The sequence below is a fragment of the Phyllosticta capitalensis genome (assembly GCF_038381095.1).
Source record: "Phyllosticta capitalensis strain CBS 128856 chromosome Unknown BKA78scaffold_7, whole genome shotgun sequence".
In the NCBI taxonomy this organism is placed as follows: Eukaryota; Fungi; Ascomycota; class Dothideomycetes; order Botryosphaeriales; family Phyllostictaceae; genus Phyllosticta; species Phyllosticta capitalensis.
Window position 1 is genome coordinate 1,520,772 of NW_027117445.1, and position 17,557 is coordinate 1,538,328.

At 55.9% G+C, this 17,557-nt stretch overlaps 4 protein-coding genes and 1 non-coding gene across 5 annotated transcripts; all 5 read right to left on the reverse strand.

The window, feature by feature from the left end:
• Nucleotides 1–7: 7 nt before the first annotated feature.
• BKA78DRAFT_372892 (uncharacterized protein) lies at nt 8–1,679 on the reverse strand (the record flags this gene model as incomplete). Its single annotated transcript, XM_066892754.1, has 3 exons — nt 8–638; nt 773–1,263; nt 1,346–1,679. The coding sequence occupies 3 exons, from the start codon at nt 1,677–1,679 to the stop codon at nt 438–440; spliced, it is 1,026 nt and encodes a 341-aa protein (XP_066742808.1). The 3' UTR covers nt 8–437.
• Nucleotides 1,680–2,189: 510 nt separating this feature from the next.
• Nucleotides 2,190–6,364, reverse strand: BKA78DRAFT_319200 (Sodium/hydrogen exchanger family-domain-containing protein). The gene has a single exon (XM_066888839.1). The coding sequence runs from the start codon at nt 5,911–5,913 to the stop codon at nt 2,527–2,529; it is 3,387 nt and encodes a 1,128-aa protein (XP_066742809.1). The 5' UTR covers nt 5,914–6,364; the 3' UTR covers nt 2,190–2,526.
• A 2,976-nt stretch (nt 6,365–9,340) lies between these two features.
• On the reverse strand, nt 9,341–9,425 carry BKA78DRAFT_t132. Its single transcript has one exon. It is a non-coding gene; the product is annotated as a tRNA-Ser (tRNA).
• A 733-nt stretch (nt 9,426–10,158) lies between these two features.
• BKA78DRAFT_168095 (uncharacterized protein) lies at nt 10,159–11,041 on the reverse strand. The gene has a single exon (XM_066883196.1). The coding sequence runs from the start codon at nt 10,840–10,842 to the stop codon at nt 10,381–10,383; it is 462 nt and encodes a 153-aa protein (XP_066742810.1). The 5' UTR covers nt 10,843–11,041; the 3' UTR covers nt 10,159–10,380.
• A 3,739-nt stretch (nt 11,042–14,780) lies between these two features.
• On the reverse strand, nt 14,781–17,317 carry BKA78DRAFT_332415 (uncharacterized protein; the record flags this gene model as incomplete). The annotated part of the gene is made up of 3 exons (XM_066889979.1): nt 14,781–15,428; nt 15,480–16,552; nt 16,597–17,317. The coding sequence occupies 3 exons, from the start codon at nt 17,315–17,317 to the stop codon at nt 14,781–14,783; spliced, it is 2,442 nt and encodes an 813-aa protein (XP_066742811.1).
• Between the last annotated feature and the right edge of the window lie 240 nt (nt 17,318–17,557).

The following is a 17,557-nucleotide window of genomic DNA, read 5'->3' on the forward strand; positions in this document are numbered from 1 at the left end:
GTGAGTGGGTTGGTGAGTTCGCGAATTATCAAAATTCCGTCTCCTTTCAAACCGGTGGTGATTTCGCCTTCACTTATACGGCAGCGGCAGCGCAACGTGTGCGAGTAGTCGAACAATGTAGTCGGGACTTGAATGGATAGGGTCGACTTGAAACATTGTTCTAGAAGACGCGTTGTTCACGAATGGCCTGGTGGTCAAAGAGACGCTGCGAGACGGCCGGGGAAACGAGGCCTGCGGCGTCGAAGAAGGACAAAGCCGGTTTCGAACAATGACGACCACCTGCTGCGGAACTTGGAATTTCGACTGACGTGGAATCGAAGGCTGCCGAAGAAGGACCAAGGTGTGCTTCCATCGCCGACCCGATTCGAGAACCGAAGAACCAGCAGAATCGCCTCGAGTCCTCGCCAGCCTCCTCTTTCTCCCCTTGCCCCTTTCTCCTAGAAAATCGCCATGGCGTTCGGAGGAGACGATACGCCGCCCGGCATGTTCAGCGGCATTGAAGTGACGAAAAAGGTCCACCGCTTCAACTCGCGGCACGTCTCGGCCAGCGCTTCGAGGTCGAACATTTCGCCAATCGGCATGCCCCAGCCGGCGAGCAGCCATTCGTGGAGGAAGAGATTGGTTGTTGGAGGGTAGACCTGGGGATGTTAGAGGAATCGAGGCGCTGGACAAAGGATGTGTAGAGGGAGACGAGGAGGGAGCAGCAAGAGGACAAAGGGGAGTAACTGAGATGGCTAAGTGCGAGCAAGCATGGTGTACTGAACGAACTCACCTCCCAACTCAACGCATCCCCCGCGACAGCCGCAAAGCCCTCCCTCCACAACCAACTCAACACCTCCTCCGTCGCCTCGACCCCCGCATGCATCGGCCTCTCACTCCGCGCATACGCCTCCTTCCGCTCCCTCGTCCACCCCTCCCACTCCCGCACGACCCCCATCCTCACAAACAAAATATCCCCCTCCTGCCACTTCACTCCCTCCTCCTCCGCAACGCACCTAATCTCCTCCATCGTCACCACATGCTGCGAAAACGCCGAATACGCAATGCCCCTGGCGGCCGCCCACGAGGCGTAGTCGATCAGGACGCCGCGCCCGGCGATGCCCTCGCGCGCCCAGTGCTGCATGCCGATGCGGTCGGAGCGGCGGTCGAGGATCTCGGCGCCCGTGACGCCGCCGTAGAAGAAGCGCTGGCTGGGCGATTCGGCGAGGGAGGGGAGACCGGGTTGCGAGAAGTGGCGCAGCCCGTCCCATTGGCTGCTTTGTTCTAAGGCGTGGTGTTAGAGTTCTTTCACCACTCAGGTGCCCCTTTCTTGCGTCCCAGCCAGGAGGACATGTCGAGCACTCACGCGGATTAAACTCGTACACGTCATCAAAGGCCACTGCTCCCTTTGCCCCCGCCTCCCCCTCCTCTCCCCCCTCCCCCTTCCCCCCAAACCGCAAAACCCTATGCCTCGCGGCCTCGCGGCCAAAAGCCGCGCACTCGAGCTTGGTCATTGACCAATTGAGGCCGACGCGTTGGCCGGTGCGGATTTGCGACGAGGCGGCCGCGGCGACGACGGCGGGCGTGAGAAGCGAGAGGCGCCCGAGGCCTTCGGCGTAAGAGGAGGGGGCGTGCGGCCAGTGGCGGTAGGGGGGTTTGTTGGATGGGGGAGAGGAGGGGGTGGGGTGTGTGGGGGACATGGTGGGTAGCTAGAGGGTTGGTGGATGGGGAATTGAAGGGATGAATGGGGAGATAGTTGGGTAAGGAGAATGGGTGGGTGGGTGGCTCTGTGATGATGAAGAGAGACAGGAGGCATCATGAAAAGAAACTCAACTCAAACGACCACGCCCTTTGACCTTGCCCTCCCTCTGCCCCGCCATCCATCCCCACACTCGATCGGACCCACTTTGCTCGACATGCGTGATGCGTCTTGCTGCTGCAGCATTGCACCAAGTGTGGGGTAGTCATGCACAGGGTGGGCGAGGGAGAACCTCGCACAGCAGCAGCTCGACTAGGTCGCCCCCACCGATACTGCTGCGGAGACGTCATGCAGCTTTGCAGTGGATAAGGCAATGATGGACAAAGGTCGGGAAGGTAGAGTCCAACCAGGTGGATCGGTCGTGATGCGGCTGATTGGGGCCTGAAGACGAAGCAGTTCCGCGGAATCGTCTTGACGGCATCGTCGTCACTTGGGAGGAAAGAAGATGAGCTTTTTAAAACCTGTGGTGATATTACTAGCAGAAGTGACTACCTCCTTTCTGTCTATACTGCTGCCTCCTACACGGCTGAGCCTTGCCCAGCAAAAACGAAAAGGTATCTAGAAAAAAAAAGAAGAAACCTGCCTGCATCGATCGAGTCGACTCGCGCAGGACGAGGAGAAAAGGCGGAAAAGACGGTTGCAACGACAACGAAAGGTAAGTAGACCGACAATCATCTATCCCCAAACGCCATAACATGCCACGCCATGCCGAACCGTCAATCAAAAGAGAAGAACGAGGGATGGATGGCGCGAAATGTGACGTGAACAAAAGACACGCAATGCGAGGCTTAGTTGCCCGACTTGTTCTTGAAGCCGAATTTGAAGCTTCCGCTCCTCTTGTGCCCGTGGCCGCTCTTCCTCTTGCCATTGCCCTCGGAGCCGCTGGCCTCGCCGACATCACTCTCGACCGCGTCACCTCCCTGTCCTGGCACGGTCAATTTGGTGGAAGAGCCAGGGCCCTGTTGCGGGCGGGTGGGCTCGGCGAATCGGATGCCGGGCGTGCGTTTGGCTTCCTCCTGTTTGGCCTCTTCTTCGCGCGCCGCCTCGTCCTCGTCTTCTTCGCGGATCTTGCGGTCTTCAGCGGCGCGCTCTCTGTCAGCCTTGCGTTGCGCTTCGGTGCGCGGGCGCCTGATGCCCTTGCCGACGTCCGCGACTTCGTCCGTGTCGCTTTCTTCATCGCTGGATCCGGAGCTAGAACCCATACCGAGCGCGCCCTCGCGACGGCGTCGTTCGGCTGCCGTCTCGCCCTCGTCCAAGTGCGTCGGCTTCGCAGCAACCTTGTCACCCGTTTGCGTGCGGCCGGCAATCTGGCGGCGTTTGGCGGAGCCGCCGCTTTCTGTGCTTGCCTGCTTGGTGAGCGGGGCGGCAGTGGAAGCTGAGGTAGTTGGGATTGCTGGTGTCGTGCTTGTCCTCGTAGGACCGGCGGCCTGGCGACGGCGTTGAGCTGCGGCCGTGTTCTTGTTGCCAGCTGCGGCAAGACTTGAGCGAACGTCGTGGAACGGAATTTCTTCGTCGTCAGAGTCGACAAGCGCCAGGCCATCGGGTCCGGTACGGCGAATCGCAGGAGGTGGTTGCGCTGGTCCGCTGCCTGCCGCTGGTTGACGACCCCGGGAAGCGGCATGATCTTTGACATCTTCGTGGACCTCCTTCTTGACCAACTCCGACGCATCGCTGTTGTCGACAAACCTCTTGCGGGACTTGGGATCCATGTGCTGAATCTGAGAAATGAACTCGGCCTTGCTCATACGTTGACCACCAGCAGTGACGGTGAAGCGAATGTGCTCATCATCACTCTCCTCCTCGCGCTGCCTCTGCCTCCTCTTTTCTTCTCTTTCCTTCCTGCCCTTGCCCTTTTCGGCCGCACCGGCAACGTCGCCTCGGCTGGCTGCTTCGGTTTCTTCGTGGGACATGCCAAGGTAGGTACCCATACGGTGGAGACGACCCTTGGCCTTGACACCCTCTCCCTCCTTGGGCTCCTCGGGCTTCTTCTTGTCCTTGTCTCCAGGAATGTCGTATTTCTTGATGACTTCTCCGTCCTCGTCTTCAACAATGATGGTATTACCAAATTGGTAAGCGAGAGCGGGGCCGCGTTTCTGTTTCGGTTTCGGTGCAGAGGCGCCTTCTCCATAGGGATCGGTATGTCTCCGCTGAAGTCGTTTGCGCATCTCGCGCCAGCCACTTCCTGGGTGGTCGACTCCTTGTTTGATTTCGCTTTCAATCTTTTGCATCGAGTCGTGGTGATGGTGCTTGTGTTCGGTCTGAGCAACACCATCTTCGACGTCCTTTTCTCCCATCGCCATGCGGCCATCTTCGAAGTTGTGACGACGTTCTTCGCCTGGAGTCTCGTTTTCGGTGTCGCGGACGGAAAGAACGTTGCCCTCTTCGTCCTCGACGATGACGTGGTGGCCTTCTTGGTAAACTTCTTCCTGTGGAGACTGAACGCGGTCTGCGTCGGGAGACTCGTCACTGTTGAGCGCAGTAACTTCCGAGTCGTCGCGGCCTTGAGCAGGAGTCTCTGATGGGCTCCGATCACGACGGACCGGTGCAATGGCCGACTGACTAATTGGGCCACCCGGTCCCATACCTTCCCACCTCTTACGGCGCGAAGGACGCAAGCTGGACGATCGTGACTGGTTGTCGTCATCTTTGCGGCTTCGGAGGAAGTTGCGGGGAAGACCAAGATTGCTTTGGCTAGTGGTTTCAGCCTTTTCGTCGTATGAAGAGTCCGTCTCGTCAGGGCGTCGCAGAGACATGGAGCTCTTGGAGCGGGACTGGATACGTGGCAGACGGTCCATCCAGGAGGGTCCCTCTTCATTGGCCTGAGTGTACGAGAGGGTCAGCGTTAACGTATTGATGTGCTTTCCGAGCGTAAACACAGCAATGGACGAGCCGTGGACGACAATGGAACAAATGACCAAGAAAGTCGTAATGGGCCATATCAGCTCGATGATGTTCAAGTGCGGAAATCCTTTTTCAGGCAACACGGCCAAGGGCGTCGTCTCTTCCGTTTCCAACTCGGCGCGCGCAAGAATCGCGATGAAAATGGCTCCGACGCCGATGGGGCCAAAGTGGCCGGCGAACAAGGCTTCGCGCCAGGTTTTGATATCCGGTATCAAGGGCATCATGAGCATCATGACTGGAATGCGGCGGAAGAAAAGGACCAATAACGCAATGACGACGAGACGCCAGGGGGTAAGACCGAGGATCTCGGGCGCGTTGAACTGCTCCCAGGGAATGATGGTGCCGAAATAGACGAAGAAGGTCAAGTTGATGAGCAAGTCGATGACGTTGGACACGTGCGACTCTTCCGTCTTTTCCAGGAACCAACCGTCGTTGCTGAAGCCAACACCACAGGCGAAACCGATGAGCAAGTCGTCCATTCCGAGAAGGCTGCCCGAGCCGGCGCAAAAGAGGGCGAGGACAAAGTAAAATACGAGGAAACTTTCTCTGTCGATGAGGTCGCGCTCGTGGGAGTACCTAATCAGACGACGGGCAATGTAGCCGATTGCAACGCCGTAGACGGCACCAAAAATACACTCGTAAAGAATGGTGTAGCAGAACCAGTGCAAGGCAACCTCATTGGGGTGGTGCTTGTAACGAATAATGTACAGCGCCAGATATACAAAGGGAAATGCCATGCCATCATTGCAGCCGGACTCTGCTGAGAGCAAGTCACGCAAGTGCTTTGGCACACGTTTGGCAAACTTGCCTTTGCCTACCACGGACGAAGCGAGAACAGGGTCCGTGGCGGTAACGCAGGCGGCAATACACAGGCTGTCGAGCCAGTTGAGCCAGTTGTACATCAAACCCCAGATGAATAAGCTCGTAACGATCCAACCAAAGGTCATGACGGGGAGGAGCAGACAGACTACGGAACGCCAATGGCGCTCCATGTAGGACTTGGGCAATTCGACGCCGACGGCAAAGCATTGCACGACCAAGACGATGCGCGAGAACTCCAGGGTAATGAGGTCCGTATTGCCCCAGCTTAGCGGGTTGATCAAATTGGCAGCATGAGGGCCGAAGATGATGCCGCAAATGGTGGCGACTGTGGCTTCACCAATGTAAAGCTTCTCCTTGATGACCGAGGAGCACAGCATGAAGAGGGAGGTGAAGCCGCCGAGGATGATGTAGACCAAGTGCGGCTTGGTAATTGACAGATGCTCCCAAGCCATGGCGGGCAACGGTGGTGGGATCCGGGAACGGTAACGACCGAGGGTTGTCCAATGGAATGTCGAGGGATAGTGGGCTACGTGCCAAAAAAGACGGGGGCGTGGTGATGTCTACTCGCGGGAACCTTGGCCTTGGGGCTTGCCTGCATGTAGTTGTTGGTCGCGCCCAGTCGCCGCTCCCAATAGCCCCGGCGGGCAATGGATGGATATAAGAGAAGGATTTGGTGGAGCTACGTCACCGATGGGGACGCGGCCTGGGCTGGGGAGACGAGAGGCCGTGCTCGTGCAATGTTGCGGGCGGACAGGCGAAGATTCCAGCAGATGAATTTTTTCTCAACGAGGACCGACCGGGCGTTTCGAAACGATCCTGGGCTTGTCAGCAGCTTCGGTCCGGGGAGAAGCAAGCCAAGGTCAGCGAGCAGCTGGGCAGCAGGTGAGCGAGCGCGAGGAGCGGATGAGGCGGTTTAAGAGGGAGAGAAGAGACAGAGTTGACCGAGAAGATCACTCTTGTCGTTGACATGGGTCGGATGCACGGGCCAGGTGTGACAATTCTTGGCCCAGGTCATCGGGCGTGAGGGAGGGCGGGGCACAGTATACCCATTTCGAAGTCAAAAAAGGATAGAATGCATGTAGCTGGACATTGACAAAAGAGAGTACAACTCGTTCTAGCTGTCCTACCTTTGTTTGTCCCCTTTTCCCTCCTCCTCCCACAGTGGGATGGTTGCAGACCCCAACCGACGCGTCGCTCCGCCTAGCCCGGTGCCCCGCCTGGCCTTGGCGCGCCTCCGCTCTGGTGCCACCACCCGGCCACGCTCTTCCCAGACCGCAACACTTTGCTCGCCATCGACTTCTGCCATCATCGCGACCAAGACACGCATATTAAAAACTCTTTGTCGTCGCCTTTAGCGTTTCACTTCGACTCGTGCGCGGCTGGCCTTCGACCCCTTCAGCAGTCAAGCCCGATGGTCTGCGTCAAGGCATCCACACTCTTGTCTTGACGCCCTCCATCAACCAAAAAGACTCTCACCGCCCAAGACATCGACTACCTTCGATTCGCCGGCAGATCGGCGCGTAAGCCGCCATCGCTTCTTCTGCGGAACCATGTGCGGAGTCGACTGCTTCAACGTTACAGGTACATGTATCGCCAGCCGTGCTTCAATTGCTTCAAAGTCAAAAAACTACACCACCTCCTCGTCTTGAAGAATATCCCACTTCCTCAGGAACGTCCGACCTCGCTACTGCTTGCTAGTCGAAATTGTTGGCATTGATCCCTGTTCGCAATCCCCGGACCCAGTTTGCTAGTCTCTTGGCGAGGCACTTGCCCAAACCAGCAACCAACAAGACGACGCCGAGCATCACGGTGTGCAAATTTGTCGCTTCATGCTCCAGTGCGCGAGGCCATCACTCGTGGCAGTGTCCAATGACAAGACATGCAACGCACTGTCTCATCTGAAATTTGCCTTGCATCGCCGATGCCAAAACTATTTTGCGAACCATCTCGCAAGCTGTCGTCTTGAACTCTCTTCCCGAAATGAGAGTCGACGACATTACTCGGCTTGGTTGGGCTTGTCGATGCCTTGAAAGCTATAAACAGACGCTTTGCTTTTCAACGGCCAATAGCGCTCGTCAAAGACGGCAATTCAACAGCGAGTCTGGACCAACACGAGCAGCTCACATGGCTTTGAGAGACGAAAAGGCAATCTCATCGTGCCCTATTTCATCGGCCTATGAGACTGCTCGGAGAATAGGCGGGAGCGTGATACACTATCAGCAGAATTAAAGGTCAACGGGAGAGCAACATTCCGATAGCAAAAAGCCACCGTCGATCCTACCACCACACTCAAACCAGCCACAGCGTTCAACACTCCCATCTCGCAACACAGCAGACCCATCACGAGAGCACGAGCCACACCACACCCCGCATCGTTGGAGTCCGTGAGCCTGGGATTTTGAAGACGGGCCAACGGCATCCGACCCTTCTTACAGCGGAGGCGGAACATCACATCCCTGAAGACTCTCCCAGGTGTCTTGGATCCTGGTCTTGGGAACCGGCAAGTGTTTCAGCTTCCCGATCAGATTGATACCAGTTTCGCGCGCGTGTTCACCAGCGTTGTTCTCTCGTGCCGCGCGTAGATCAAGCTGTCGGCCAGCGGTTCCCTCGGGCAAGCGAGCACCATGTCTCAACGTCGTGGGTCACTTGGTCGTTGGTAGGAGTTGATGCCTTTCTCATGAGGACACCTTATCCTCAGCACAGAGATATGGCTACTAGGACAACGGCCCTCGCTCCCTCCGCTTCGACTCAAGTCAAACGCACCCGGTCAACTCCAGCCATGGACGACTCGCGGAACCGTTCTCCTCTCCCGTTGCACCGCACTCCCAGGACGTTCAATTCGAACACTCTTTCAGCTCACGCTCTGATCGACATGTTGACTTGATGCAGAACCCTGTTTATTCTGCTGTCTATCATCCCGAATGACCACAACAAGGCATTTGCTAGCTTGGAGGTCTGCCTGTGTACTTGGATGCCCGCCAACCCCATGGAGGTAACTGCGCGCCTTGAACCCCAACACGACGAACGGACCTCTGCATGACTACTCCACGTCTGCTGTCGAGACCACGAAGCGGTCTAGGCCTGACTCACCTTGTACACCAGTAAGCGCTGCAACGGCGTCCCGACCTGTGGATATGAATCTAGGCCTGGAGCCCGTCAGCCTGCAAGCACAACACCAGCAACGACAGTCGTTCCAATGAGCTTTGCGCCAGGTCAGCACCTCACAGGATACGGCCACTCTGCTGGTTTTTTCTCTCCCTCCCTGTTCTCCTCTCGCCTCCTTCTCCCTTTCAATGGCGTTGCCGTCCCGACGAGCTGAAAACGCCACACCCAGCGCATCACAACATCACTACACAGGGCTCTCCCCGCCTCTGTCAGCAAGTTCAACGTTTATGCTTGATGACGTTGAGGTATACTGGGAGAGTCTCCTTCATGTTCTGTATGTTCTGATACTATTAGTATTGCATTCGCCTACAGGTTGACCGTATCACCAGGCAACCCGTAGGCAACATCTCTTCCATCCGCATTCTGATTGACTACATTGTTTAGGATGGGAATGGTAAGTCCATCAAAGCGACTCTCGACGCTGGGATGAAGACAATTATGAAAACGAAGAGGATGATCACGTTGGTCACCGACCGCGAGGCTTCGAAAAGACCACTTTGCGATCACCACGTCAACTACATGATGCACCCGTCGCCTTTTCTCCCTTGATGAAAGGCTGACAGGGGTTTGAGGAACCCTCTCTCGTGCTTGTGCTCTCTCTTCCTGTCTTTTCTGAGGGACCCAGAGCCGGGACCGTGCATCGCTACCACACCTCAACCACCCACGCCCCGAGACCATTCAAAAAAAGACGCACCCAAAAAGTTTCCACAGCGTTAGGTCGGCCAGGAATCGAACCTGGGTCTCATCCGCGGAAGAGAATGTTTAGCCGCGGCGCATGTTACCACTACACCACCAACCCGTTTATGTGGTCTCGCTGTGTGGTAGTAGAGGGAATGTGTGATTTTATATATCGCACAAAATTTCTTCGAAAAGGAGAGTCAATTCTCGATTTAAGAACGACAACCCTTCGGTCGCTATTTACTTTCCTTTCCTCTTTCATGTCTCTGCTCGTCGTTTCTTTCCCTTTTTGCCTTTCATCACTTCTCGCGCAGTAATGTAACGGCCAGCCAGTCTCGTCCTCTCTCCCTGCATTTCTCTCTGTGCCCTTTCCCCACCGGACAACAGACGAGAAGTGCAACGACCATCTGATCCGCTCTGCTGTGCGAGGACTGTCCACCATCATACGCTTTAATACGACACCGTATCAGTTGCCACTGCGTCCGGCATTTGATGTGCGTTGGTCCAACGGGCGAGGCACCTGGCATCGGCGGCATCGTGCTTCTCGTGGCGTTGCCCCTACTTTCTGCTGGCTCCTAACACGGTGTTGCAGACGAGAAGTATCACTTCTCCGCTGGCGGCGATGGTACTAGACGTCCTCGACGGGCGAGGAGACAAATGATCCTCGTTTCTAGGCTCGCTGTAGATCGTCGTCTTCCCTCAGTATTTCGAACACCCGTGTTCATTACTGGCGCCGTTTACTTTGCCTTGACCATTTCATCGAACAGCCGTCATAGTTTTCTTGAACGCCCGGTCTGCTAGTGCGCCCGGTCTTGTCTCTTCTTCGCCCATCTTTCATGGCGTCATGTCGTTCACTGAGCATTCCGGCTTGTCCTGCTGACTTGAGCAAACCCACTGCAGTGGAAGCACAGTCCTTCACCATGCACGAAGCGTCGAGCAGATCCACGGTGACATGAGGCCCATCTGCTCAGCAGCCAGCCAAAACGCGAACGAAAACAATACATGTCTGCGCAACAGACGGGCAGACAGTCAGAACAAGCGCATCTGCTTATGTGCGATGACGCAGGGCCAGCCTATCAGACGAACACCCGGCCTGCACATGTGGAGATCTGGGGCAGGGGACGGCACGGGGAAAAACTGGTCTGCGGTTCCTCCCGTTCTCTCGGGCGAACCTCATGACGACGTGTGGTTGACGGGCAGTCAGCTAGCTTTACACGACATCTGTGTTGACGGACGGCCGTCTCCGCCTCACTATTGACGCGCTGCTTGTCGTGCCAATTGCCAAGGCAGTCAGAGAAGGAAGGAGCGCGATCGAGCGGAGAGGGAGCGATGCGCTCGCCTCTCTTCCCTCCCTGTCTCGTCTCGCGCCCCTGACCCCTGGACTCCTGCGAAACGACATGGCATACACATACGACCCAAAAGCCAGCCAGAAGGTCTTCTTCTCTCTCCCTACCACTCCATTGTAGTGAGACGCCTGACGACCTTGCTTCCTTCGTCCACGGCAGTTCAGCACCAAGTGCCGAGCCTCTTGCCATCATCGTGCGTTGATCATGCAACAACAGCACGCGCCTCACGCTTGAGGCACAGGCGAAGGAAAAAGCAAAAAGTGCAGCCAGGGAATCAGAATCATGCGGCGCCACAGCCCAGCACAGTCAGTCGGTCAGTCTAGACCACGACGGCCCAACCCGTGGGTAGTCCCGCTCGCAGTTGGTGCTACAGGCAGGCAGGCGACGGATGAGTGGCGAGCGATGCCACCTAGCGCCGGAAGAGAGGCGATCAAGGTGTGGTTCAGCAGGATTTATTCCGTCGGCCATCAAGGAGATGAGGAGAGCGCAAGCAAGCAAGCGGGAGACGTCCCCACTGGGCAGAACGAACGAACCCCAAGACATGCGCGACGACCCATGCATCTCACGACAGATCTGGGACGCATGACGATATGCTGCGGTGCGCCACTTGGTTGCTAAGTGCTTTTGCTCCGCTCGTGTCGCCCAACGCCACACACGGCGAGACAGGCAGGCAGGCAGGCAGGCAGGCAGGCAGGCAGGCAGGCGAGGGACGACGGGCAATCAAGACGTATCCGGATGTAGGCTGAGTGCTTGAACGTTGTACGACGAGACTACCGCGTGGCGAGTCTCGTTTTCTGCCGGCACTAGTTGACGACGGGCACAGGACATCTTGTACCCTGGTCGGTGGGACACATTGAAGATCAAGCCCTGGCCCGGGGAAGGCGAGCAAAGGGAAGGTGCGGTCGCACAAACGAGATTTGATTGAGATTTATACTACGTCGATCCGCCCGCGCGCGTGTGCGGTGCGAGCTGAACCCACCTACTCCTACCATCAAGTCAAGCAGCAAGCGCTCGCTAACTACATACCAATAGAGGCGATGGATGATGGTCTCTCAGGTCCAGCAAGCCCCAGTCTCCTAAGTATCCTCCCATGCTCGCTCGCGCATCGTCATGTCCTCCATTCCCATCCCCTTTCCCCTACCTTAGACGGCCCCCTCTCCCCCTCCCTGCTATCCTACCTCCTCACACATTGCACATGTGCAACCTCAGATTCTTCGTCCTCCGTTGCCTCGCCTCTCTTTCCGCCTCGCCTCGGCTGCAGTCATTAAGCCAGCCACTTGCCAATTGCTGCTGTGCGACGAGCCACCTTGCGCCACCGCGGTGGTCAACCCGGCCCCGGGTAGTAACAGCGCAACGACACGAGCCCAAGATGCGAGATGAGGCGGAGGGCGTGGTGGGCGTGGTAGCGCACATCTGACGTGCGTGCGTACTGTGTGCGTGGGTGTCCGTATGCACCATGTACGTACGCATGTACGTACGTACCGGGTACCTACGTAGCTCTACCTTGCTGCAGATACGCGAGGAGAAAATACGACACCTAGCCGGGAAGTGTGAGTGTGGTGATGTGGGTGATGGGCATGTCGTCGGACAGGACACGCGCACGGCCAGAAAAAGAGCCAAGCAAGAGAAGAGAATGGTGGACGAGACGAGACGGCACGATTGAAAGGAAAGGCAAGCAAATCTCGGTTTTGTAACCGAAATAGGCGCCAAAAAAGAAAACGAGAAATTGCATTCGGCATCTCATTGCCGGCATTTGTGTAGACTGACCGGCTGCGCTCACCGGAGTACCGGAGTGTTGGGGAGTTTTTTGGAGTTTCCAAAAAAAAAAAAAAGGAGCCTTTTGGCTCCATGCGACGCGCAATCAAGTCGGTCAGTTGTGCAGATGGCACACACACACACGCATCACTGGGTTATTGGGAATTGGGAAAAGAAACGAGAAGTCAATCCAAAAAGAAAGGAAAAAAAGAAAAAAAAAAAAAAAGGAGCAGCACACGATTGAGGCTCGACTCGACTCGGCGCTCAATCAAGTCAGTCAGTCGCGCATGCATACATGAAGCATGGTCGGGTTCGCGTAGTGGTGGTGGTCGACCGGGTGACGGAGACGACAACGGTGGATAGACAGCTTGCTTGTGCCATTCGCAGCAAAGGCAAAAGGTCCATTGAGAATGGCGGGTGAGGCAGAATCAGAATCAATGGGATGGTGGTGTTACAGCAACAAGCACTTGGGCTGGGCAGTCAAAAATGATCAGAACGAGACGTGGAAATTGCAATAATCGCGAGGTCCAAGGTTGAGGAGTATAGGGTAAACAAGGCCGAAAAGGCGAAAGAGGCGGTCAAAGCAGCGCGGGTGTAGTAGACCAAGGGTACCTTACAGTACAGTATCCGTACAGTACCTACGTACGGCACGTTCGCCTCGCAGTAACTAGTCATTCGGCCTGTTGCTAAAGTGAGAGATGGAATGGACGCCGCTGTGGTGGTGGTCCAGATTGCGTTGTTGTTGTGTACGGGTTATTCAGTCCAAACGCTTACTCTCTCCACTACATGTATACCTTTGGATATGAACCCGCCTAACTATTGACGACCAGCGAGCGAGCCAGCATCACAAGGCAAACAGACAGACCCCACACCACACCACACGCACACGCACACCCACCAATCCCCCCATGCACCCGTTTCCCCCGTCGTCTTGTGTCAAAGATCAGCAGCCAACCACCCCCTCCCCACAGCAGCTCAAACCAGAGAGTCTAGACTGGCGGCGGTCAGGTCTGGAAGCCGTGCGTGCACAGACATCATGCTCCTCCTCCCCCAAGTTCTTGTCGAGTGACGTCCGTCACTCACGCCTATGACGTCGCCGCGTCCCGGACCGAATGCACCATCCATTTGCGACGGGCACTGGATACCTTGATGGGCAGGCAAAAAATTTCGATGAGGAGCGATCGCAGAAAAAATAGAAGGGCAAAGAAAAAACCGAGGAGCTGATCATGACATTGACGGGGTGCTGACTGACTCGAGAAGGTCGGGCTTGATAGGCGTGTTCTCGGAGTTATTGGTTTTTTGCATTTCAGATTTTGGTGTAGTCGCTAGCAAGTGTGGTCGCTAGCAAGTTGGTTGATAGCAGCAATGAAAGAGAGAGGGCATTGAAGAGTGGTTGTGTGTGCTTAATTGCTGTTATTGTTGTTCTGGTCATAGGTAGTAGTCTTGTTGTTGTGGTAGCGGTGTCGTCCTCACCACCTCTCCTGAACCAACACAACCTAGACAGACTCTGCTCTTTGCTCGCCCATCCACAACACTCCAGATGTACATACAATCTCTCAAAATACTTCCGAGGGCCAAACGTCGTCATTCAAAATCTCAAACTCGAAACTCCCAACAACAGTGACTCTAGCAAAAAACAGAACCAGGAAAAAGAAAAAACAAGAGTGTGTATCTCATACAACATCAAAGCAGCAACAATAAAAAAGAAACAAGTGAACACCTCAAGACAGGCAGACACATACTCCACCACGTGTGCTTCAGCATGTGCCGTGTGTCGTGTGCCGCGAGACAAAAGGGAAACAAGACAAAATGGCCCAACTGACTCCATTCGTCCGCCGAAAAAAAGATCCAAGACAAATCGCAACACCTTTCTTTCTTTTTGCCAAGGTATAAGCAAGCGCAAAAGATCCAAACAAACCCAACGTCATGTCATCCCAAGAATGCTGCTTTCCCGCGCTCCTCTGATATGCAAAAAAAGGCGATAAATCGTTTCCCGACATGTGTCTGGGGGTTGGTTGGCAAAAACAATTGGCTGTATGTATCAGTCGTGGTGATGGTGTGGCTGATTGCATGTGGCGAGCACGATGAGGCGTGGAATGTCGTACAGAAAGAACTGGCTGCAATACCAAGCCACAGCTCTTGGTCAACCTCGAATGTCAAATTTCTTGCCAACGTGATGACGCGCTGGGCTTGTTGCACGTCGCACACGTCGCTGGCTGAATGAATTCCCCCCCATGGCGCGGCTTTGTTTTGGTCGTATTAGTCGTAGCGCGTCTCCTCGTGCCAACGAGAGCGGGTATTGCCGTAGGAATGCAAATATCGACAACTCTCAATGCCCGCAGGTCTTGATGTAGGTTTTGCATTTTTCATGCACGCTACCGCGCGGGATGGTCGAGCGGCAGCCACGTGCGGCGCTCGTCCATGCTCCGGTTGATGCGGCTACCCGGCGTAAGCGGCACATCAACACGTCCGGGAGTTCTTGCAGCGCGGTCGTCGGCGTCGCTGTCGTCATCATACGCGTCCGAAAGCCTCGAAAAGTAATCCGCCAGACCGCTCGTCGGGCTCGCGATGCTCTCGTATTGCGGCGGCGGCGTCTGCAGGGGTGGCGGGGGCTCTTCGTCCTCGAACGCGGGTGGGTTGAACGACGGTTGCCGCAACAAATGCATCGGGCGCTGCATCTGTTGCTCGCCAATGGGCCCGCCCAGATGCGCCTGCTGAGGACGGGCGAGCTGCGGCGAGGGAACGTTTTCAGAACTGCCGTTGGTGATGCGTGCGCTGTTGAGCGCATTAATCGTCGGCACGAAGGAGGCTGGGGAGCTGCGACGAATGGGTGCGCCAGGACACCCGCATTCCGGCATCGCGGCCAAAGCCTCGCCGCTTTCGGGCGAAGAGTAGGCAGGCAAGGCAGTGTTTGCCTGAGTTGCGCGGCAGGAGAGGATGTGGAACGGAGAGTCGATGGAGATTTCAAAGTGCCGTCGTTTCGAAGGATCGTTTTGGTCAGGTCGCGACAAGCGCATGACAATCTATTGTTTGCGTGTTAGACCAAAGCCACCAGCTAGTGTTTCAGACATTACCTTTATCCAATGGTGCACCTGAATATTCTGATACGTAGTGTCGAAGTGCAACCTCTGTGTCTTGTCCTGCTTGTCTCGCATGTTGTGACAACTCGGAAGTTGCACGTTGAACTCCATCTCCGTCGGGCCAATGTTTGCCTCGCCGTCGAGATTTCCGAGCAGGTTGTTGGTGTCTTGCAGCGTGATGCGATCTACGTCTCCTCGCGCTGCAGCAGCTCGTTGATCGTATGGGACTCCTCCACCGGAGATGATGCGCATAGTGCTGCCGGGGAATGTGCTGTTGGTCGGTCCATCGGATCTCTTTTCGAATAGTTGCACCTTTTTGGTAGGCTCTATCCTGTGAACGCGCTTGTTGTTGCAGTAGTATTCAATGTTTTCTGTAATGAATACCTTGATCCGATGGCACTGCACCTTGGCAAGCGGTGTGAGCTTGAATGCAATGGGCACCTGCGATCCGAGCGGGAAAGATTTTCCAGATATGACGATATCGTAGTGAAGCTGATCTTCCCAGTTGCGACTGATTGCAATCGGCTCGACCTGCTCTAGCGATGCCTCAGAGGGCGCACGGATCAAGACGACTTCCTTGGTGCCGATGAGATTTGCCCTAAACGCGCCTGCTCGTTCCACAACAGCTTCGAGCTCGTACTTGACCGACCCCAGATCCACATCAATGGTTTCGGGGAGGTGGCTGTCCAGGGGAAGTTCAAAGTTGTAAATGTAGTCGCCGGGATGAAAAGTGCGATAGCCTTTTTGAGCAACCGATGGACCGTTGGTGGAGGATTCGCCCTTGCCAAAACTCCTCGACTGGTTCACCTGCAGGGACAGCTTTTTGGCCTCTTTCGAACTCAAGCTTGCAGAAGACTGCGACGGGGACCGATCGAAATCGAGCGAAAACTTGCTTCCGATGCTTGGCGCGGAAAGTCTGTTGTTGTTGTCGGAAGAGCGGTCGGCCAACTCTACATGGTCTGCGCAGGGACCTTGTTCGGCCGTAGGAAACTGGGCATTGAAAAACGGCCAAGTATGGCTCATAATGTTGTCGACTTCTTCGAAATCCGTCTTTTTCGGCGGAATGCCTGACGCCGTTAGCTCGAACCTTAACCGGGCGGAATGCGCATACCTTCTGGCCATTTCGTTAGGGCCTTGCCCTTGAACTTTAGAGTAACGGCTTTGATCTTGGCGCTTTTTGTGACCTTGAGGTGCAGACTTCCGCGCAGCATGGCGGTGCTTCTATCGGCGTGCTCTGCCTGCTCAAAGCCTTGGAGGAACAAGACAGGCTCCGCCAAGGAGATGCCAACATTGATTCCATTGCCCGTCGCCAATGGCTTCTCGTCGGGTATTCTCTGCGTCGTGGAAACCATGCTCTTTCTGCTGTCCACCGACCTCCCCGAAGAAGTCCGCACAGTCTCAATCAGGGCGGGCCTGGGCATAATGGCGCTTACTGGACCGGCCACGGAATGGCGCTGGGTGCTTCGCATCGAGTCTCGTGGGCGTGGGCGCGGGCGGGGGCCCTCGAGGGGCGTAGGAGCTTCGGTGATGCTCGACCTCCGTGGTGGGGAGGTTCTGTCCGAGGAGCGGGGGGCAATAATTTGCTTGAGGAAGCGTTTTGCGTTGTCTCGTGGGCCAGCCAGCTTGTCAATGACCTCGGCGCGACCTCTTCTTGGCTTCGGAGAGATGATGCCGTGCTCGGGAGGGACGCGGGCTATGTGTATACGCTGAGGACGGCGGGAGCGAGGACAAAATATTGGACCTCTAGTGATGAGGAACTCGGGAGGAGTGGAGTGATCCGGGAGGTACGAGAGGCGACCCCGTTCGGTATGAACTCGGAGGTATTCTGTCATGGTGAAGGCGACGGTGAGCGTCAAGGACTTGTGGAGGGACGAGACATGGGAGATGACCACAACAGAGGAGAGGAGGTTAAAGGTAGGCGACGCAAGCAGAAGGCATACGACAATGGTGTAGCGCGAGGAATGGGTGAGGCTGCCGACGGCAGATGTATGCACATGTGGCAGCAGCAGCGGGAGGGAAGGGCAGGCGACGGGTAAAGAAGCCAGCAGAGAGTCGCGGGACGAAGAGTGGTG

What these genes read in the sequence shown, in the direction of transcription:
- BKA78DRAFT_168095 (XM_066883196.1), bottom strand. Translation starts at nt 10,842, where the DNA reads ATGATGGCAAGAGGCTCGGCACTTGGTGCTGAACTGCCGTGGACGAAG.
- BKA78DRAFT_319200 (XM_066888839.1), bottom strand. Translation starts at nt 5,913, where the DNA reads ATGGCTTGGGAGCATCTGTCAATTACCAAGCCGCACTTGGTCTACATC.